At 34.7% G+C, this 24,084-nt stretch overlaps 1 protein-coding gene across 1 annotated transcript; it reads right to left on the minus strand.

Annotated features, from left to right (window-relative positions):
• Positions 1 to 1,092: 1,092 nt before the first annotated feature.
• Positions 1,093 to 23,514, minus strand: LOC126817867 (jouberin). Its single transcript, XM_050545039.2, has 12 exons — positions 23,466 to 23,514; positions 16,261 to 16,335; positions 15,882 to 15,954; positions 15,661 to 15,727; positions 15,373 to 15,517; positions 12,289 to 12,406; positions 10,226 to 10,387; positions 9,018 to 9,159; positions 2,868 to 2,955; positions 1,644 to 1,845; positions 1,224 to 1,233; positions 1,093 to 1,098 (listed from the first exon to the last, which is right to left on the minus strand). The coding sequence occupies exons 1-12, from the start codon at positions 23,476 to 23,478 to the stop codon at positions 1,093 to 1,095; spliced, it is 1,101 nt and encodes a 366-aa protein (XP_050400996.1). The 5' UTR covers positions 23,479 to 23,514.
• Positions 23,515 to 24,084: the final 570 nt, after the last annotated feature.

The raw sequence follows: 24,084 nt of genomic DNA on the forward strand, positions 1-24,084 counted from the left end.
CAGGGTTCTACAAAGTGAAACACGGGTCATAACTCTTAGACAGAAATTGCTGAAATGCAATATGCTTCTTCGTTTCACTAATTTAAAAAATGTATATAAATTTCAGACAGATTGGATAACTTTAGTCGTTAGAGCATTCACAGCATTCAACAAAGTAAAACAAGGGCTATAAATACCATACAGATCGGATGGTAACTTTTGTTGTTAGAGCGTTCACAGGATTCAACAAAGAGAAACAAGGGCTATAACTCTAGACGTAATTAAGAGAAATTGCTGGAATTCAATAGGCTTCTTCATTTCACTAATTTAAAGGAAGCACATAAATTTCATACAGATCGGATGATAATTTTTGACGTTAGATTGTTCACAAGGTGCAATAAAGTGAAACAAGGGCCATAACTCCAGAAGAAATTAACGGAAATTATTGAAATTAAATAAGCTTCTTCATCTCACTAAAGTAAACATATATCAATTTCACAACAATCAGTCTGTAGAGTGTTCACAAGAAATTGTGGATGATGGATGGACGGAGGTGATGACAATATACGCCCAAATGGAAATGTGGTCGTATAAAAACTAAATTAAAAATGACTGGTCCTTCAATCTTATGTTAATAATTTTAATCACTCACCTCAAAGAAGACAATAATTTTGGGATTATCTTGTACAAAGTAATTAAAGTTTTCATTAAACACTAATAATTCTTCCCAAACTGGAAGGGTTGACCTGTAAAGAGTGAAAATATATCAGAGACTAATTTCTACAATTAATAATAGATCATTAACAATCATAAAATGGTTTTCTTGTTCATAAATAATAAACAGCATGGTTTCATAAAAGTCAAGTTTCAGTCTGAAGCAGTGGTCTGTGTGGCTCTGAAATGTATTCAGTTGAAGAGCTTGTGTAAGATAAAGTGAGTTCAATATAATGTGGTGAAACCAGTCAATCCCAAAATCAATGTACATGTATATATATATGTACATACATTAATAGTTCAACTTACTTTTCTTGACGAAAGTCAAATGGTTGGGTCATTACAGGTAATACCTGTTCAAGAGATTCTACTCTAGTTTCAAAATATGATGTTACAGCTCTATCTCTGTAATGATAACAACAGCAATATAATGACATATTACAGCTCTATCTCTGTAATAATAACAACAATATAATGACATATTACAGCTCTATCTCTGTAATAATAACAACAATATAATGACATATTACAGCTCTATCTCTGTAATAATAACAATATAATAACATAATAAACACAAAACATAATATGAACACAATTACTATTTTAATTAAAACGACGTTTCGGTGATGGTTTTGTGAACCTTATCAAGCAAATATGATAACATGTTACAACAATATCTCTGTAATATTAACAACAGCAGTATAATAATAGCATGTTACAACTCTATCTCTGTAATAATAACAACAACAATATAATGTTACAACTCTATCTTTATCACAACAATATAATAAGATCAGCTTTATTATTATAATAATGCATATTATACTGTTTTAAATGTTTTCATGTTGTCTAATAATTCTATAACAAAGCACAGTCTGTTTTTTAATGCCTAATATGTGTATTAATCTTATTATAAAACACAAAATGTACCCAAAAATGTTATAACTTACTTATGTTGCTTAAGTACATAGTTGCCAGTATTTAGATCAACAATATGAACTCGTACTAAAGGATGCATGATATTAAAGTTGTTCTTTAATTTATCTGTTCTATGGATTGTAACAGCTAATATTTTGCCTTCATCTTGTATTTCTCTAGGTAGTGGTTGTTGTTCTTCCTCAATACCTTCTCCTGTACCTAGTGCTGTAGTTTCTATAAAGAAAAATACCATACATATACATTTCATTGCAAACTTATTATCAACAGAAATCTCTCAATATTCTATCAAAAGTTCTGTTAATTTCAGTAGCTAACAAATAAACCAGATCTCTTCTGTATTATAAGATATTACAATAATACATTTCACAGATATCAAACTTGACATATTTTGCAAATTCACTGGATAGGAACTAGTGCCAAACACTGTACCGGTATATAATCAAGATGTAATTTGAAAGTAAAAGCTAGATCGATTCATTATTTCATACCAAAATCTTCTCCTTTTCTCTATACCTAAATCAAATGCAGTGGTGCTGTAGGCCCGATATTTAAATACATGTATCTGTGTGAAAACAGCAAGACGATAATCATTGTAGAAACAGAGCTCTGATTAAAATACAGTAATTGTTTTCCATAGAACTGTTGTGTTTATTTTAACTTACTGAACCAATGTTAAGGATTATTACAATTCTATACTAAGCAGTAAAGACCCCAGAAGTATGTTGGGTAATGTTTTAAAAGATTTTTTGGGATCATCATTCAGTAGAAGAATACTGATGACTTTCCTGAATGTGGCACCTAGTGTCGTGGGTACTATTGGAATAGAATTGGATTCTGTCAATTAAAAACTATAAGCATTTGAGGCTCTCATCAATCGTCTGGCCCACTCCATGTACAGATGCTGCGCTGCTGTTATTGGCACTCGCAGTGGACACACCAGATACTGATGTATAGACTGTGTACAGACTCTAAACCTTCCCGTAATGTCTTGGAATTGTGATGAATTAATCACTAATGTGTCAACATACTGTTCACAAAAAATTGCCTTGATAAATTTAATAAGTCGTTTTCTAGAATGATTTGATTAAAGTGCCTCTCTGATTTTGAAATTGTACTGACGTTTTTTTTTTTGCTGTTTAGTATATTTGGATTCCAAGAAGTTTTCTTTAAGTTTAGTAGACAATGGAATTCTATAATATGGTGTTTAAAATATTCAGTCAACAAAAGATTTATACCTCCTTCCTCTTTGGTTTTCTTTTTCTTTCGTTTCATCTTTTTAGGTGTTTCTAACTTTGGTTCAGTTTTTTCTTCTTCCGCTGCCTGCTGTATTAACATAAAATATAGTTTAAATTGACAAGCATTATTTTATTAACTTGTTCAATCCATTTTTTTTAACCAACAACTGCCATGAACTGTTTACCTACAGTAGTAATACTTGTTTTTATACTTAAATGACTAGTCAATGTACAAGCACATTATTGTTGTCTGATATGATGATAGATATTTTTAATAATAAATATTATTTGGGTGTTAACTGTTTCAGTTTGATTTGATCATAGGTTCCACGTTGGTCATATATGCCAGTCATGATCGATAGCTATGGAAAATGACCGAAATTAGATCTGATCCATCAGCTTTTTTGCACACTGGAAAAATAGCATGTTATTCCAAACCCAATTTTCAAACATGACTATGATCAACCTCTGACAGGTAACAACAAGCAGTTGCTAAGCAAGATACGCCTACATTTTGCATGAGATGGAAGGAGAACACGCTAAAAAAAGAAAATCGATTTTTCGCACAATCTGGGGCCATACTCCATGAAGTTATGGTCCAATACACGCAAGTATCCAAAGGAATCCAGATCTTTGGGACATAAATCAAATAAATATTGTGACCCTTAGAGGGTCCGCAACCTTAGTATTACATACTTTTATACTATTTGCATATGGGAAGCAGCCATTTTGTTGGGCAGTTTTAGTCAGATTTTCATGAAATTTGAACTCAACTGTCATGGTGTAACATAACAGTGATATTTTAAAACATTTTTATATGCCCACATTTTCCTGTGGACATATATTGTTGTCGCCCCTGTCCGTCCACAATTTGTTTCTGGACAATCTACAGGTCACAATTTTTATTCGATTTTGACGAAACTTAAAATATAGGTCTATCTCCCAAAGATCTTGGTTCCTTTCGATATTGGCATAAATCGGAAAACAACTTCATGGGTTATGGCCACTGATTGTTTCAAAAATCACGTTTTTAGCTTGTAGACCATCTAGAGGTCACAATTTTCATCTGATTTTGATGAATCGGAACTTCCTGAAGTATGGCCCCTGATTGTACGAAACATCGCGTTTTTAGCTTGTGGTCCCTGTAGAGGTCACAATTATTATCCGATTTAAAACCAGCGGCTGCCAGACAGGATACGCCCACATTTTCGAGAGATGGATAGAGAACAAGCTTAAAAGAAAGTGATTTTTCCTACAATCAAGGGCCATAATTCAGGATATTACAATTTTATATGCGCAAATATCGAAAGGAACCGAGATCTTTGTGTTATAAACTTACATTTCAAGTTTCAACAAAATCGGATAAAAATTGTGACCTGCATAGGGTCCACAACCTTGATATATCATATTTTTACACTATTTGAGAACGAAGGGCGGCCATTTTGTCTGTCAGTTTTGGGCCGATTTTCACGAAATTCAAACTCAGCCGTCCTTAGGATTAACGGTGATATAATGATACGTTTTTTTAAATCGGATAAAAATTATGACCTCTATAGGGTCCACAGGCTAAAAACGCGATTTTTCGTACAATCAGGGGCCATAATTCAGGAAGTTACGGACTGATATGCGCGAATATCGAAAGGAACCGAGATCTGTGAGTTATAAACTTACATTTTAAATTGTGACCTCTATAGGGTCCACAAGCTAAAAACGTGATTTTTCGTACAAACAGGGGCCATAATCCATGAAATTTCGATCCGATACATGCCGAGATCTTTTGGAGATAAACCTATATGTCAAGTTTCATCAAAATCGGATAAGAATTGTGACCTGTAGAGTGTCCACAAACAATTGTGGCGAAGACAATATACCTCCACATGAAAATGTAGGCGTATATAAATTGTGACCTCTACAGTGTTCACAAGCTAAAAACATGATTTTTCGTACAATCAAGGGCCATAATCCATGAATTTACAGTCCGATACATGCCAATATCGACAGGAACCAAGATCTTAGGGTGATAAACCTATATTTCAAGTTTAATTGAAATCGGATAAAAATTGTGACCTGTAGACTATTCACAAACAATTGTGGACAGATGGACGTCCGGACGGACATGGGGCGACGACAATATACGTCCACATGAAAATGTGGGCATATAAAAACGTTTGAATATATCACCATTACACAGTAATGATGCTTGAGTTTGAATTTTGTGAAAATCGGACTAAAACTGCCAGACACAATGGCCACCCCTCATAGGCAAATAGTGTAAAAATATGGTATATCAAGGTTGTGGACCCTCTAGAGGCCACAATTTTAATCCGATTTTGATGAAGCATATTTATTACCCAAAGATCTTGGTTCCTTTCAATATTTGCGCATATCAGATCATCACTTCCTGAATTATGGCCCTTGATTGTACGTAAAATCACATTTTTATCCGATTCAAAAAAAAATATGTTTGAATAGATCACCGTTAAACCCTAATGATGGCTGAGTTCAAATTTCGTGAAAATCGGACCAAAACTGCCGTACAAAATGGCCACCCCTCATACGCAAATAGATTGTATATCAAGATTGTGAACCCTCTAGAGGCCACAATTTTGATTTAACTTGAAATACATCTTTATAACCCACAGATCTTGGTTCCTTTTGATATTCGTGCATACCAGATCTTAACTTCCTAAATTTTTGGCACTTGATTGTATGGAAATCGTGTTGTTAGCTTGTGGTCTCTCTAGATGTCCCATTTTTTACCCGATTGAAAAATGTAATGAAATGAAATGAAATGGGGTTTAACGTCCTACTGTTCTGCTCCTAACCTGGGCTAATGAAGACGGGCATACGCCATACAGTGTGCTATGAGGGAAATTTTGCCCGGGCAGCGGCACTATCGCCTACTCTTAAATCGAATTCCAACTGCCAAGGGATCTTTTACGTGCACGCCAATGTGTACACGGGACCTCAGTTTTTCATCCCATCCGAACGACTAGACAGTCGCCTTGTCAGGCCCTCCATCCTGCATCACTGACAAGGGGAAACCACGCCGGAAAATCTGGATGAACTTTCTCGGCCAATGCAGGGATCGAACACCCGACCTCCAGGCTAGCGAGCCACCGTCTTACCCACTAAAACTGCCGGACAAAATGGACGCTCCTTGTACGCAAATGGTGTAAATATATGGTATATCATCAAGGTTGTAGACCCTCTAGAAGTCACAATTTTGATTCGATTTTGATGAAATTTGAAATGTATCTTTATAACCCAAAGATCTTGGTTCCAGTTGATATTCACGCATATCGGATCATAACTTCCTGAATTATGGCCCTTAATTGTATGAAAAAGCACTTTTTGTTTAGTATTTTCCCTATCCTGCCTGGCAGTCGCTGGTTTTACATCAAATAAAGATAGGTTGCCAGGCAACGAAACATACGCCCACAGGAGCTAAATCGTCCGGGCAGTCAACAAGAGATGTCACATATTTTTACTTTTTTCGGTAATGAAACATTTATAATACATTAAAATCTGATTAAGAGTAACTCATTAAGTAATTATCAGAAACCAATTAGAATTTGTTTGGTTTTTATAAAGTTTTGCCCATGCTAACGTTTAGTATATGAAACTTTTAAAATCATGGATTTAGCTGTGCAAGTCATAAAAATTCAATGAAAATCAATATACTTGTTCGTCTCAAGACCTTAAACTCTGTGTATGAATCTGAAGTCAATCGGATGATAACTTTAGCTTCTAGGGGGTCACAAGACTTTTTAATGTGATCAAGGGCCATAACTTTGGCAGTAATTATCAATATGATTCTTCGTCTCATGACCTCAAACACTCTGTATCAATTTACACTATACGACTGGTACCGTGGAATCTCGGGTAAATAGCGTTATTATCTAATCTATGTAGAATTATTCATAAATATCATTGAATTTGGCCTAATAGCATTCAATTTGTCCTTGTATACAACTTAAATCTCAACGTGCAATTTTGATTACCAAGCGTTAATTGACTAGTGTTTAGTTTGTCGACACGTGTGTAATTATAAGCGTCCCGCTTAATTTTGACGACTGTTCAATAATTAGTTGGACCGTTCAATTTCCCGAGTTGTGATAAAAATTAGTCAAGGTGTCCAATTACGTATACGCCAGGTATTCAATTCTGTTGCCGAACATCCAATTTCACATGCGTTGTTCAGATTTTAACGAAATGTTTATATTGAAGGAGTTGTAATATAGTAATGCTGCCGTGAAAACGTGTACATGTATAATGTACAGGCCGGTTTGAATAACAACAAAATGAGTTCGGTAATCTCGGTAAAACATTTACCGGCATTCTGTATCGGTTAGGATTTTTTTCTAACGCACTGTACATGCACTGTAAATATTGGCGCGTTTCTGATCATGTGACTTACCGTTAAGCGCCCCGTGGAGTGGATCGAGTGCTCTATGAATGATTGATTTAGATTAACTGAAGCTGCAAGCTCATCATATGACGTATATAATTTAAAGTTTGGATTTTATAGCAGCCAATAATTGATGGATTACATCTAAGTTATAGACGAAGATGTAATGATACGTTGTAAAAAAATTGTAAGTTGTTCATTGTTGCATACATTTTGGCCGACGTTATATGCATGTACAGTGCGTTAGAAAAAAATCCTAACCGATACAGAATGCCGGTAAATGTTTTACCGAGATTACCGAACTCATTTTGTTGTTATTCAAACCGGCCTGTATATTATACATGTACACGTTTTCACGGCAGCATTACTATATTACAACTCCTTCAATATAAACATTTCGTTAAAATCTGAGCAACGCATGTGAAATTGGATGTTCGGCAACAGAATTGAATACCTGGCGTATACGTAATTGGACACCTTGACTAATTTTAATCACAACTCGGGAAATTGAACGGTCCAACTAATTATTGAACAGTCGTCAAAATTAAACGGGACGCTTATAATTACACACGTGTCGACAAACTAAACACTAGTCAATTAACACTTGGTAATCAAAATTGCACGTTGAGATTTAAGTTGTATACAAGAACAAATTGAATGCTATTAGGCCAAATTCAATGATATTTATGAATAATTCTACATAGATTAGATAATAACGCTATTTACCCGAGATTCCACGGTACCAGTCGTATAGTGTTAAAGTCAATCGGATATAAACTTTAGCCTCTAGAGCAATTACAAGATTTTTTGAAGTGATCAAGGGCCATAACTCTGGCAGCAATTATCGAAAATGCTGAAAATGAATAAACTTCTTTGTCTCATGACCTTAAACACTGTGTATAAATTTAAACTCAATCGGATATTAAGTTTAGCCTCTAGATCATTTACAAGATTTTTTGAAGTGATCAAGGGCCATAACTCTGGCAACAATTATTGAAAATCGCTGAAAATGAATAAACTTCGTCTCCTAACATTAAGCACTGTGTATAAATTTAAAGTAATTATCGGAAATCGCTGAAAATCAATAGGATTCTTTGTCTCATGACCTTAAACACTGTGTATAAATTTAAAGTCAATCGGATATTAACTTTATCCTCTAGAGCGTCCACAATTGCTTGTGGACGCCCGACCGACGGACGGACGACAATATACGACCACATTTCAATGAGGGCGTATAAAAATTGTGACCTCTAGCGGGTCCATAACCTAAAGACGCGATATTTTGTTCAATCAAGAGCTATAATCCAGGAAGCTACAGTCTGATATGCGGCAATATCGAAAGGAACGAAGCAAGATCTGTGGGTTATAAACATACATTTTAAGTTTCATCAAAATTGGATTAAAATAAAATTGTAACCTCTAGAGTGTCAACAAGCTAAAACGAGATTTTTCAAACAATCAGGGAGCCATAATCCATGAAGTTATGGTCCGATACATGCCAATATCGAAAGGAACCAAGGTCTTTTGGATATAAATCTACATTTCAAGTTTCATAAAAATCGGATAAAAATTATGACCTGTAGAGTGTCCACAAACAAAATGTGATCGAATGGATGTCTGAACGGACAGGGGCGACGACAATATATGTCCACATGAAAATGTGGGCGTCTAAAAACATGAAATATGAATTTAATTTGAAAAGTTTTCATGCGTCATTATTTTTGACATTGTTATTTTACCTCTTGTGCGATTTCATTATTCTGCTGAACTACAGTATCTTCTGAATCAATAGCTACAGGTTTCTTTTTCTTTTTTTTCTTTTTTTCTGGTTGTGCTCCCATCAGTTCTGTGACAGATTCAACAACTTCTGCTGGAGATTCACTAAAATAAATATTTAACTCATTTATTGATTATTATGTTGGAATATAATATTTATTAAGGATACCACTGATTTAAAGCTATTTCATTCAAAACAGAGGAAACAAGTTGATCTGGCTGTGGTCTCACACACAAACACTTTATTAGTGAATAGGGCTTTCATGGCGAGTATAAATTACAGTGGATACACACAAATTTACAGATCAGATTGGCCATCTTCATTAGCCCAGGTCGGAGCAGAACAGTAGGACGTTAAACCCCATTTCATTTCATTTCATAGATCAGATTGAAGTAGGGAAATAAAATACATGAATAACCAAGATGGCATTGATATCAGAATTTACTATAAAGATATATTCTTAGTTTAGTTGATAATGACCAATCTGATTTCAGTAATTTAATCAAATATGCAGACATATGGTATTATCACCCAATAACACATTCTACAGTAGATATCGCTTGTGTGATAAATTTAACATGAATTTTATTGGTCAATTCAAAAAGAACTACTTTTATCTAGTTTATATTTCAACATGGCTAGCATTAATATTTTTCACTCTGGTGACAAAGTTTCAGTAGACCTTTCTGGACAATATATAGGTTTTTGCGTAAGGGGAGCAGCCATTTTTCGTACAATCAGTGGGCCATGATTACGGTCCAATACATGTCAATATCAAAAGGACCCGAGATCTTTTGGATTTAAACATACATTTTCAGTGCCATCAAAATCGGATAAAAATTGTGACCCGTAGATATACAAATGTGAACGGACACACGGACGGACAGGGACGATGACATTATACATCAACACCGTCCACATGAAAATATGGGCATATTTACAAAGATGGATGATCAAGATTTTGTTTATTATCGTAACAACGGGTGATCAAGATTTTGTTTACTTTCGCAACAATGGTAGAATTGACAATCGAGACTCCGCTATTTTCCAAACAGTAATAACTTCTCTCAGAATGAAGTAATTTATGTTAATCTTACATAATGCATATGCATGCACAATATTGATTTTAGTAAATGAATAAATCTGCATTGTTCAAAAAATAAATTTTACATGATTTCATCTTCTGACTCTTCCTTTTTTTTCTTTTTCTTAGTTTTTTTCTTAACTTCTGGGCTGGTTGGTGAAATAATACCTTCAGCAGTTGATATAACATCAACGGTTGGTGATTTTAAATCTTGCGCATTTGACAATGTTATTATTTTTGATGATTCTCTATAAAAAGATACAATTTAAATAGTGGAAATAACATACTGTGATAAATGATACTAAGAAACCAAAGGCTGCCAGGCAGAATACGCTCACATTTTGCAAGAATGGACAGAGAACAAGCTAAACAAAAAGCGATTTTTCGAACAATCCAGGGTCATAATTCAGGAAGTTAGATTCGATATGCGCGAATATCGACAGAAACCAAGATCTTTGGGTTATAAAGATATATTTCAAGTTTCATCAAAATCGGATCAACATTGTGACTTCTAGAGGGTCCACAACCTTGATATACCATATATTTACTATTTGCGTATGAGGGGAAGTCATTTTGTCCGGCAGTTTTGGTCTTATTTTCACGAAATTCTATCTCAGCCGTCATTATGGTTTAACGTTGAAATTTTCAAACTTTTTTTTTCAATCGGATAAAAATTGTGACCTCTATAGAGGGACCACAAGCTAAAAACGCGACTTTTCGTACAATCCAGGGCCATAATTCAGGATGTTACGATCAGATATGCGCGAATATCAACAGTAACCAAGATCTTTGGGTTATAAACATGTATTTCAAGTTCCATCAAAATCGGATCGAAATTGTGACCTCTACAGGGTCCACAACCTTGATATACCATATTTTACACTATTCGTATACAAGTGGCGGCCATTTTGTCCGGCAGTTATGGTCCGATTTTCATGAAATTTGATGTCAACCTTCATTACGGTGTAATGGTGATATAATCAAATGGTTTTTAAAATAATTGTGACCTCCAGAGGGACGGACCAAAAGCAAAAAAGGCGATTTTTCGTATAATCAGGGGCCATAATTTAGGATGTTACGATCCGATATGCGTAAATATCGAAAGGATTCAAGATCTTTGGGTTATAAACATGCATTTCAAGTTTCATCAAAATAGGATTAAAACTGTGACATCTACAGGGTCCACAATTTTGATATACCATATTTTTACACTATTCGCGTGCAAGCAGTGGCATTTTGTCTGGGACTTTTGGTCCGATTTTCACGAAATTCAACCTCAACCTTCCTTACGGTGTAATGGTGATATAATCAACCGTTTTTTTAAATTGGATAATAATTGTGACCTCCAGAGGGACCACAAGCAAAAAAGGCGATTTTTCGTACAATCAGGGTCCATAATTCAGGAAGTTACGATCTGATATGCGCAAATATCGAAAGGAATCAAGATCTTTGGGTTATAAACATGCATTTCATGTTTCATCAAAATCGGTTTAAAATTGTGACCTCCATAGGGTCCACAAGCTTAAAACGTGATTTTTCGAACAATCAGGGGCCATAATCCATGAAGTTACCGTCCGATACATGCCAATATCGAAAGGAACGGAGATCGTAGGGAGATAAACCTATATTTCAAGGTTCGTTGAAATCGGATAAAAATTGTGACCTGTAGAGTGTCCACAAACAATTGTGGACGGACGGACAGAGGTGACAACAATAAACGTCCACATGAAAATGTAAGCGTATAAAAACTAATACTGTCTATTTTATTTGTAGATGTCCACTTATATGTCAGTCGTTTGATCAATGTATTAGCACCGAACGCGGAATGTCCAGACCATCATCTGATTGAAGGTGGCTGCCCCATGGATATGGTTGTGTCATTTTACTCTGTTTTAGACCTTGACAATAACCCTGAAAATATGAAATCAAATTTGCGCGACTCAAATTCCTTTTTCATAGAGCAAATATTGAAATAATGCGTAATGAGAACGAGACAAATGGTGTTTAATGTCAATTTTACTCTAGAACAAGGTTTTTTTAAAATGGGGGGAAACTGTAGTACCCAGAGAAATCTCTTGAGCTTAGGCAGGCAACCCTACTCCTCATCGCACACACACACCAGCAATAGGAAAAATATGGCCATACTTACTTTTCTAATTCACTTCCATCTTTGATAATTTTCTTCTTGGTTTTCTTTTTCTTGATAATTGTTTCCTCTATAATTTGTATGTTGCTATCTTTATCAAAGGCCAAGTTATCTGTACCACCTAAAATAAAGGTGAGGGGAAATAATTATATAAGCCATTACCAGACAACATATGTATGCAAACTATTTTTTTAAAGGGAGGTTTTCAGAGCCAGGGACAATAGTTATGCATAAAATTGATAGTGGAGTGGGTCTGAATTTTTGATTAGCCAAACAATCTCATTCAGTTTGAAAAAAGAAAAACCCTCTGATTTGCGTCTACAAGGTTTCTGTGACAGTGGCATTAACTCTGTGATAATTGTTGCACAATTCTGAATTTTAATAGTGTTCTTCCTTAGGATTTGCTGGATAATCCAACCAAAAACCAGCGGCTGCCCGACAGGATACGCCCACATTTTGCAAGAGATTGATAGAGAACAAGCTAAAAAAAAAACCGAGATTTTTTGTACAATCAGGAGCAATAATCCAGAAAGTTATGGTCTGATATGTGCAAATATCAAAGGGACTGAGATCTTTGGGATATAAAGATGTGTTTTAAGTTTCATCAAAATCAGATAAAAATTGTGACCTCTATAGGTCCACAACCTTCATATTGCATACTTTTACACAATTTGCGTACAAAGAGCGGCCATTTTGTCAGGCAGTTTCATTTCGATTTTCCCGAAATTCGAATTCAACCTTCATTATGGTGGAATGGTAATATATTTAAACGGTTTTCAAAATCGGAAAAAAAAAATGTGCAAGCTAAAAATGTGATTTTTCGAACAGTCGGGAGCCATAATCCAGGAAGTTATGTTCGGATATGCGCGATTATCAAAAGGAACCAAGACCTTATTTTTTTTTAAATCGGATAAAAATTGTGACCTCTACAGGGACCACAAGCTTAAAACGCGATTTTTGGTACAATTAGGGGCCATAATTCAGGAAGTTACGATCCAATATGCACGAATATCAAAAGGAACCAAGATCTTTGGGTTATAAACATGTATTTCAAGTTTCATCAAAATCAGATCAAAATTGTAACCTCTAGAGGGTCCACAACCTTGATATACCAGATGTTATACACTACATGATTGTAATTTGTATTGCGTATGAGGGGCGGCCATTTTGTCCGGCAATTTCGGCCCGATTTTCACAAAATTCAATCTCAATAAACATTACGGTGTAATGGTGATAAATTGGATAATAATTGTGACCTCTAGAGGGCCCACAAGCTAAAAACATGATTTTTCATACAATCAGGGGCCATAATGCAGGAAGTTAACATCCGATATGCCCGAATATCGAAAGGATCCAAGATCTTTGGGTTATAAACATGCATTTCAAGTTTCATCAAAATCAGATCAAAATTGTGACCTCGAGAGGGTCCACAACTTTGATATACAAGATGTTTAGATTAATTGTGTACAAGGGGCGGCCATTTTGTCCGCCAATTTGCGTCCGATTTTCACGAAATTCAAACTCAACCAAAATTACAGTGTAACGGTGATATATTTGAACATTTTTTTAAATGGATACTAATTGTGACGAGTGGCGGCCATCTTGTCTGTCAGTTTTGGTCCATCCTTAGGGTGACCCATGTACTCTACAGAAATACAGTCCACCGCTGATAGTTCGAGACTACCACTGAAGCGTGCACAATCGCCGCGCCGAGACCAACTTTCTGACAGTATGATACTATAATTAGCCATGGCACGTGCAATTCTCTACAAATCTATCAACTATTACAGCCGTAAAAAAATTATTGTTGAAGATTTTGAATAGCAGTGAAATTAAGCTTCTTGGTTATTACAGCAGATTTAGAAATTACGTTCGTTTCAGTTTTTAAATCGCTTTATCATTAACTGTACCGTTAAGAGCGGCATCTTTTGGTTTAGTACAAATAATATCTCTGAATCACTCGGGTTAGACAGGAACATGATACTAGCAGTAGTTTCATTTTACTTTTACAAGGTTCTTAAAACGATTGTTGAGCTACCTAACGTGCTTATTTCTAAATCCAATTTTTTGTTCTAGCTTTCTGTTATGTTTCGTAAAAAGTAGTCTTGATTATCCCGACCTGTCAATCAGACGTAGAATGGGCGATAGACTGGTTAAGCGAGACTAATTTCAAAACAAGAAACATAACCTATCTTTTACTCAAAAGTGTCTGGATGTTATGGACGACACTTGGAACCAGTTTTCAGTCTATTATTTATAGATGATTAATGGTCATAGCTTATTAAGTACAACATGATCGTTTATTTAGTGACTATAATTGTGTGAAACTGATTTGAGGGTTGGCATATATATAAATATTGTGGCGTAATTGTCGAGATATATGGAGATATATGGAGATATTTATTTATGGTGGGTCACCCTACCATCCTTAAGGTGTAACGGTGATATATCCAAACGTTTTTTTTTTTAAATCGGATAAAAATTATGACCTCTATGGGGTCCACAAGCTAAAAACGCGATTATTCGTACAATCAGGGGCCATAATTCAGGAAGTTACTGTCCGATATGCGCGAATATCAAAAGGAACTGAGATCTTTGGGTTATAAACTTACATTTCCAGTTTCAACAAAATCGGATAAAAATTGTGACCTCTATAGGGTCCACAAGCTAAAAACGTGATATTTCGTACAATCAGGGGCCATTATCTATGAAGTTATGGTCCGATACATGCCAATATCGAAAGGAACCAAGATCTTAGGTAGATAAACCTATATTTTAAGTTTCATTGAAATCAGATAAAAATTGTGACCTGTAGAGTGTTGGACGGACGGACAAGCAGGGGAGACGGCATGGTACATCCATATAAAAATGTGGGCGTATAAAAACACTGGCCTGTTCAGCATTAACCTTGTTTATGAGACACTGACATCTCCCAAACTGACTTTTACAAGTTTTGAAGCGTTGGCATAACTATTGTGTAAAATCGCTGCATAACTAGGAATTCTGATACAAATCATTCTTATTAAGTAATCAATCCCTATCAATCAATCAAAACTCTAGCCAAGAATAAACTAAGAATAAACTTGCTTTTGCTTTCTCTATGTTTCTGCCTTCTTCTGTTGCTCTTTTCATTTTTAGGGCTATTATCCGGTTCGTATGTGTTGGCAAGGATGGCTGTGTCTTTATCTTTTTGTAAACTCTCAATTTCTTCTCCCTTTCTCAAATATTCTAACTAAAACAATATAACATAAGTTATTAACTTGAATCCGGTGTCCATTACACGATTGTATGGTGATAGCCGCTCCATAAATTCAATATAATTCTTAATATTAATTTTTTTTTTCCCCTACAGACTAAATAATATTTTGTATTTACCATTTCGATATCCCCATCATGATGTTTGCTTTTCTTCTTCCTCTTCTTTTTGTCTGTTGAAGAATCTCTGAAAATGGAAAAGAAAAAAAATTAGTAAACAGTAATAATGTAAACATAAAAATAGAATAAAAATGCAAATAAAAAAATTCAAAATTAAAAAACTCATTGAGCTTATTGCCTGGTGTGTTCTTCTGTAAGTCAATATTAGAATATACACTTACTTGTTTGATTTCTGTACAGCTTGCTGAAGAATTTCATCTACACTTAGTCTAGAACCATTAGCAGTAACATCAGCTGTAAACATAGCATTTTAAATATTACAACCACATGATAATAACCAGACAACCATCTAGGACACAGTTTTCTTGATCATAGCTTATCTTATGCTTTAAAATTAATATTCACTATAAATTAATAAGCTTATCTCTTTATAATAATTAGACAGGGTGACTTTACAAAACAAGTGGACTAGTAAACGAAAGTCATTGCCTCATCAGAATGACCTCTACATGTATGTTACGTCCTGAGGTATAATAGATACATGTATCAACGGTGAAACTGATTATGAATATGATGTTGTAAAAAAGAATTATGTCTTACAAATTATTTCTTCATCCTTCAATTTTGATGACTTTGTTCTAGACTTTCTAGGTTTTGGTTTTACAACTCCATCAGCTATTGGATAAAACAGTTAGATTTTAATTTAAATAAGCACTAGCCTTTTGGTGATATTTGTGGCCAGTTGTATGCAATATACTTTTAACATGACTTAGTTTAGTTACGGTACCAATATAACTGGGACATTCAAATTCAGTTTGTATCAAAACTATGAGGTCACAGGTCACAGGACAAAACACCCCTATATTTCTACTTCTGTTACATAACATTTTTCAAGTTAAAAAAAAATAAAGACAACACTTATTTTATAGGAAATCGTGTAACAAGCAATACATGCACAACTGCATACGCAAGTACTGATGCACATGCTTTTTGACGCAAAAAGCGATTGGTGTATGTACACAAGCAATTTCCAGATGAGAGTTCAGCGACTGCCACATAATGTCACTGCTGATTTTTTTTTCTTTTTTTTATCTTCTTCTGATATATGTATAATAATATAACAAACAATTTACAATTTTGTGCATTTTTGGCACCAACACAATAATCTAAAGGCTAGACTTCATTTATCACTTTTTCAAAAATTGAGACATTCAGTATTCTGTTACTTAGAAACATCGATACCGGTATTGTAGAATGGTACTATATGTTGTTACCGGTAAATAGTATAATTATTTACATTTCTTCATTTACACATTAACTTCAACAATCACCATTTCATTCATCATTGCTGGTGATGTCAATACATGTATGTATCTGATCGGTAGGGGGTAAATCAAAATAATTTTTATAACTAAATCATTGCTGATACTATTCAACCTTTTATGATGAAGCTAGATCTTATGCAACTAATATTTAATGACTTTCGACAATATCAAAAGTATTTATTAAAAAAATATAAAAAAATCAAAAAAATCCATAATGTCTCAAATGATAAATTGACCCTACAAGTAAATACCCAAACTCATTATTTATTCTGATGGACCATCTGCTGAATTTAAAAACAGATATATTTTGCAGTGAGGTTGGGGATCAGATAATACAGCAAAATATTGGTTTACCAATGGGAACTGACCCCGCCACATTTATGTCAAAAGCACATTTATTTTAATATGAATTCTGCTTTCAGGATCATAAACGAAAAACAGATTACAAGGTAGCTAAAAGTCTAAACTATACATTCTGATACATTGATGACATAACACCCATCAATGACAACCGAAATTTCAACAAATATAAAAGTGAAATATATCCTCCAGAATTAATATTAAATAAAGAAAATTCTGGCATAATAAATGCGTCTGTTCTTAACCTGGACATTAACATAATTAACAATAAATTTAATGTCAGTATTTTCGACAAAACAGACAAATCTGGTTTTGAAGTAGTAAGTTATGCCTTTATAAATACACTTACATAGTACAATTCTTCAGCATACATGTACCTGTTTTGCATTTCTTGTGTGGTATATTAAGTATTATATTTTGTGCAATTACATAACTTAATAATTCCGATTAGTTGCAAAACTGATAGTTTATTAACCTTTTGGCGTTACTTTATCTGGATTATCTCCCTTTTTATTGTGGTGTTTTTGTCTCTTTCTAAAAATTCTGACGTCATTGACAACCTACGTCATTCAGTCAGCAGACGACTGTCTTTCAAGACGGTCAACATTTTCTCGTTTGCTTCTTTGTATTCAGTATTGTTTGCTTTTTGCTCTGTTTTTGTGATGCGTGGAACATTTACCTTCTGTGTTCAATATGCCTCTATTCTATTGAATACAAAAACGTTTTTTAATTGCCTTAGAACATTTAGTTTTAGACTACCTGTTTTTGTTTTTTTTATATACATTTCACCTATGTGGTTACTTGTATAGTTAAATTTTACTACAATATGCTTACATTCATATTTCTTGTAACATATAGCAGATTATGACTCATGCTGGCATTACACAATGGTTTCGCTGGGTTTTATTCCTGATTGTTTTCAAATTTGAGTGAAGTCTGTGTCACTACAGGCCCGGGACTGTACAGCACAGTGGACGCTTACAGTTAGCCCCCGGGTCCATTCACTTTATTTGAATTGTGTGTTTGTGAGTTCTGCATAATATGTCTTGTCCGTATATTTGTTTTTGTGTAAATTATGTGTGGTGCAGTCCCCCTGCACTTACTATAGTGTTGAAAAACCTTGCTACTTCTTGCAGTGGAGTGGGGAGAATGCTGGTAAAGGGGAGGGGGAGGGGCTGCTTATCATTGCACAATCTGAATCTGATTTTTCTGTTGAAGCCAATAATGCACTTCCTGATGTGTAATTAATGTTATTTATTACATGTATGTATGGGACAAAAAGATATCAATGAAAACAGAAAGTCAATAAAAGAACTTTTTGCTTTCTGGAAGCTACTGGTATCAAAGGACAGTTGAAGCATTGCATTAGCCAGTAGGCCTACCATATGTTTCAAAATTATTCACTTGTTCCTTCTAATTTAATGATGAAAATTATCAAAATTTTAAATCAGATTTATTTTATTGAATTAAAACTACCGTAGTTAAAAACTAATTTGTGATACTTTTAGTGTTTTTGGGGAACTTACGTGTATGCAACGTAAGTTACAGTTTTCATTGTCTGTCCATTGTGTCTATTATTCACTTAGAAGTTTAAAAACAAATTTCACAGAACTAAACATTAAAATTAGAATAGATTTTTATAAAATTATTGTAATTTATAATTTATGGTCATTTTGCACCACTTTACATTAAATGGGCCTATATTAAAAAAAAAGAGAGAAAAAAGAAAGATGATACCTATTTGCTGTCCCAGTGACGCATGCACACAGGCGATTTATCAACTTCAAGTATCGAATGGTTAGCACGTGCGCGCTGTATCATAAGGTCTGTCATTGAGTCAACTGGCGTGGTTTCGAATCACCGGTTATACGTAACAAGGAGTAGGGTCACCTGTCTAACCTTGTGGGTTTTCTCCAAGTCCTCCGGTTTCCTTCCACTACTAAAGACCCCTACGTGCAAGCAAATTATTGAAATAAAATTGACCCATGTGTTAGTCCCGAAATGACATAGTTTGTGTTGAGGGAACGTTAAACCCCATTTCTCTCTCTCATATACATCTTATATCAAAGGTTGTATACATGTAGCGCTAACTCAATGAGATTCATAATATTCAATGAAAAACACAAATTAGAATTCAATATTGGTCCGTTTCAATCAATACATTCAATATTGATGTTCTTGTTGATTGTTATTTATTACATTTCTGCCACATCCAACTACAAATTAAGAGAGAGAGAGAAAGAGAGAGAGAGAGAGATGGGGTTTTAACGTCCACTCGACAAAAACTAGGTCATTTTGGGACTAACATATGGTTTAATTTTATTTTAATAAATCGCTTGCGCATAGGGGTCTTTAGCAGTGGGAGGAAACCAGAGGACCCGGAGAAAACCCACGAGGTTGGACAGGCGACCCTACTCCTTGTCACGTACAACCGGGGATATAATCCTACCTGACACGGGTACAAATCATATCTTTCAAATCCAAGCGATAATAGCTGGTTGGCTGGCTTTGCCTGACATTTTAAAACAAAATAGGTTTGATGTCTTCCTCATGAAGGAGGGGTTAAATATATGTTGTATACAACAGCCAATCAAAATAGAGAACCTTAACGAGTTGTGCATGACTAATGCACTGTAATTATGAATGTCCATATCAACTATGATAAAAACATAGCTTGATTAACTTTACTGATCTACTGTCACTATTTGCCTGTAGACCTTGGTTTGTTTGGTATCCATGGAAATGCTAAACAAACAGTTGCCATGCAAGATACGCTCACATTTTGCAAAACACGGACATAAAATCAGGGGCCATAATCCAGGAAGTTACGATCCGATCTATACGAATATCGAAAGGAACCAAGATCTTTTGGATATAAACATACATTTTAAGTTTCACCAAAATCAGATAAAAATTTTACTTCTAGAGGGTCCACAACCTTGGTATTACATACTTTTACACTATTTGCGTACAGGGAGCAGCCATTTTATCGGGCAGTTTCGGTACGATTTTCACGAAATTCGAACTTAACCTTCATTAGGGTGTAACGGTGATATTTTTAAAAGTTTTTTTTTTAAATCGGATAAAAACAGTGACCTCTAGAGAGACCACAAGCTAAAAACGTGATTTTTCATACCAGGGCCATAATTCAGGAAGTTACAGTCCTATGCACGAATATCTAAATCTTTGGGTTTTAAACATACATTTCATCAAGTTTCATCAAGATCGGATAAAAATTTTGACTTCCACAACCTTGGTATTTACATAGGCTACTTTTAGTTTTACACGATTTGTGTAAAAATTGTGACTTCTACTGTAATTGAAGGGTATTGCTAATTGCTGCCAATATTAAATGCTCTGCTAAAATATTTTTTCGATTGATTATATGCAAAAAGTACAATATTCAAAGTTTTTATACCGGTAACGATAAAGTCAAAATACCTCTAAGGCCAAATTTAAATGTAAACAAGCCAACAGTGAGGCTGATGTCAAATTGCTTATCTCCGCTTACCCTAAGCGGAAAATGCTCATCTTTGAACTCCATCAAGGTATTGACCTAATAAACACCTACACCAAGTTTGAACATTCTAGCTCAATTAGAAAGAGAGTTACTGTGTCCCAAAAAGTGTGACGGACAGACTGACGGACCGACAGACAGACGGACGAACCCATTTTAATAGTCCCCTGCTTTCTTCGAAAGGCGGGGGACAAATGTCAAATGTAATGTGTCAAATGATAAATGTTCTATTGGAAAATGCTGTTTTTTAATGGGTCAATATTTTACATTTCACTCATTACATTTTACATTTGCTCCCTGCCACATCTCATTTGTCCTTCACATTTGTAGGATATCATGTGACTTATTAACATAAACAGAAACGATGCCAAGATAAACCTGGCACACTATATAAGCCAGCTTACTATAAATAATAAGACATTTACTTAACCTTGACAAATGATCAAATTTGGATGGTACCAAACTCTATATTACAATGATTAATCCAGAATTCTGTGTATCTATACAAAAAATGTAGTAAGTCCTCTCTTTCAGAGAGAGAGAGAGAGAGAGAGAGTGGGGGGTCTTAATACAAAATTCCAGTTACCATGTTATACATACGTACATCACTATAAACACCTACACCAAGTTTGAACATACTTTCTAGCTCAATTAGAAGGAGATTTAGTGTGTCTATGTACAGAAAGAAAGATGGACGAACCCATTATAATAGTCCCCTGCTTTCTTCGAAAGGCGGGGGACAATTAAGCATATAATTTATATTATAATCCTACCTGACATGGGTACGTGTACAAACCACCTCTTTTAAATCAAAGCAATGACAGCTAGCTTTGCCCAACATTTTGACATCTTTACGTCATGATGAAGATGAAGGCGGTCCTAATTTTTATGTCGTGTACAGCAGTAAATCAAAGTACTAACCTGATAACAGTTGCACAGAACTAATGCACTGTAATTATGAATGTCCGTGTCAATTTGGATAAAAACAACGCCTGATTCATTTTATTGGCAATTATATATTCGCAGATAAACGAAAATTGTTTCACAAGATTGGGCTGCGTATGTTTAAAGGGCATATGGCCCTATTTTTTGGAACCATGAAATAGACCAAAATGGTTCTAAAAGCCCATATTAATGTAATATGAGCAGGGGTCGAAATAACGCTTGTCTGTACTTGTCGAATCCAAGTAACATTTTCAAATGACAAGTAGAAATAAAATCTACTGGTCGCCGGCGACAACTAGAATAATGTCTATAACAATTCTGGCTAAATATGTCTCTAATTTTTCTATTCAATTAAAGTTGGAAATAAAGTTGGAAGAGGGGAATCTTTCAGTTTTAAACAAATTAGATGGTATTTAACAGTACACTCACTAGCAGTCTGTTTGTTTCCATAGTAGTGTGGATACGAATATCTCCCCGACTGACAAGACTGAAACTTATTTGGTCATTTTAAGTTTGTTCTATATGCCTGGAAATGGTTTCTTTGCATTAAAATAGTAACACTACTGATTTTGTGAAAGCCGTAATGTCATTGGCCGTTTCTTCTTGATCACCGCACAATTCTACATGAAAATAGTGTTGGATTATAAATTTGCGTTGGATGTGGCAAGAAATGATATCTTTTGGTGAACAAAGAAGAATCACGGTGAAAAATAGACGGTAAGGATTCCAAAATAGCCTTAGAACCGATATGGGGGAAAAGCCTTATTTTCATATTAGTTACAAATTAAGTCTAATATAATAAGAATTCATACAAATGATCAGTAATGTCTCTTCGAGCTCTGGGCATTCCTTCTAATTTCAATTGAAAAGTTTGTTTCTACGCCTTAGGTAAGCTCGAGTCAAAAATTTAGCACATCGACGCTAATATTGTTCATGAGGTATATTAATTTATCATTATCTTGCATTTGTGAGAATTGTAAATCTGATATCGCTTCATAAAACCAGTATTGTCGCAGATCGCTATATAAGGAACAGTTTAAAATAAAAAGTTTTTCATCTTCTGTACAGTTATTCTGAGTTATGTGCACACATTTGGCAGGTTCGATCTTCGAGCTTTTCACCTATAAACCGCCCTGTCTCAACACGAAGGGGTAAAACACCACATCTAAACTGCGCCGGAATTGACCATTCATTTCTGGGCAGATTAGGCTAGTCATTAAGAAGGACTAAGTAATTCTCGGTTTTAAACTCATTTTATTTTTAAAGACAGCAGTGGAGTGGTATACCAACATTTAGCAGTTTTGAAAAGATTTCCCCATATTTTTCTGTCAGATATGTACACAATTTGCACCCCGTCACCTTCCCACCCAGGCTTTTAAAAAATTACTATAAAATATCTAAATCGAATCCCCAAAATGTAATTAATAATTAGATCTAGGGCCTAGGCCTAATGTAAACGCGAAACAACAAACTTGTTTATTCATGTCGGTATCTGTTTGGTGTATAAATTCTTGGCTTAAAACTAATTTTGCGGGAAACTAGCACTGTTCTTATTAAAGTTTTACTTCTACTGTTGATCTTTATATAAAATATTATCAATAAATCTTTAAAAAATTGGAAATATTTGATGTTATTTATAAAACCGCGAATTTACTTACTTTCTTCGGCCATATTTGTTTATTTATATTTACGAGCAAAATTATTTCAAAGAAGATGATTGGTTGAAATAGATAGAAGGGGCACAACTCGATATTCTAAGATAGCGAGTTTGAGGAAAGAAGACACATTTTAAAATTCTAATATCACCATTTAAAGTAAAATCTCGATGCAAATATTAACAAAAAAAGTGGGAGTGACACTGCCCCAGGGGGATCGGGGCATGAAACAAAATAAATAATTACTGTGTTTACGGTATAAGGAATAATATGCAAAGTGAAAGTTCCAAGATGATCCATTCGGAACTGCAGCCTATGATAAATTATACAAAAATTGGGCATGGCTCTGCCCCTGGGGGTTGGATTTGGAACAATATAAATAGGTACCACCCTGTTATTGAAATGATTGATATGCTAAATTTGAAAAAAATCTGTTAATTATAGAAACTTGTAGAGTATTTACCAAAACAAATAGTTGCTGTCCTTACCGGAATAAATATGCCAAGTAGTGAAGTACCACGTTCCAAGATGATCTATTCTGAATTCCAGCCTGTAGACAAAAAAACCCAACAAAAACACCAAGATAGGTCGTGGCACTTCCCCTGGGGGTTGGAAATGAAAT

The sequence above is a fragment of the Patella vulgata genome, chromosome 4 (genome assembly GCF_932274485.2).
Source record: "Patella vulgata chromosome 4, xgPatVulg1.2, whole genome shotgun sequence".
Taxonomy (NCBI): Eukaryota; Metazoa; Mollusca; class Gastropoda; family Patellidae; genus Patella; species Patella vulgata.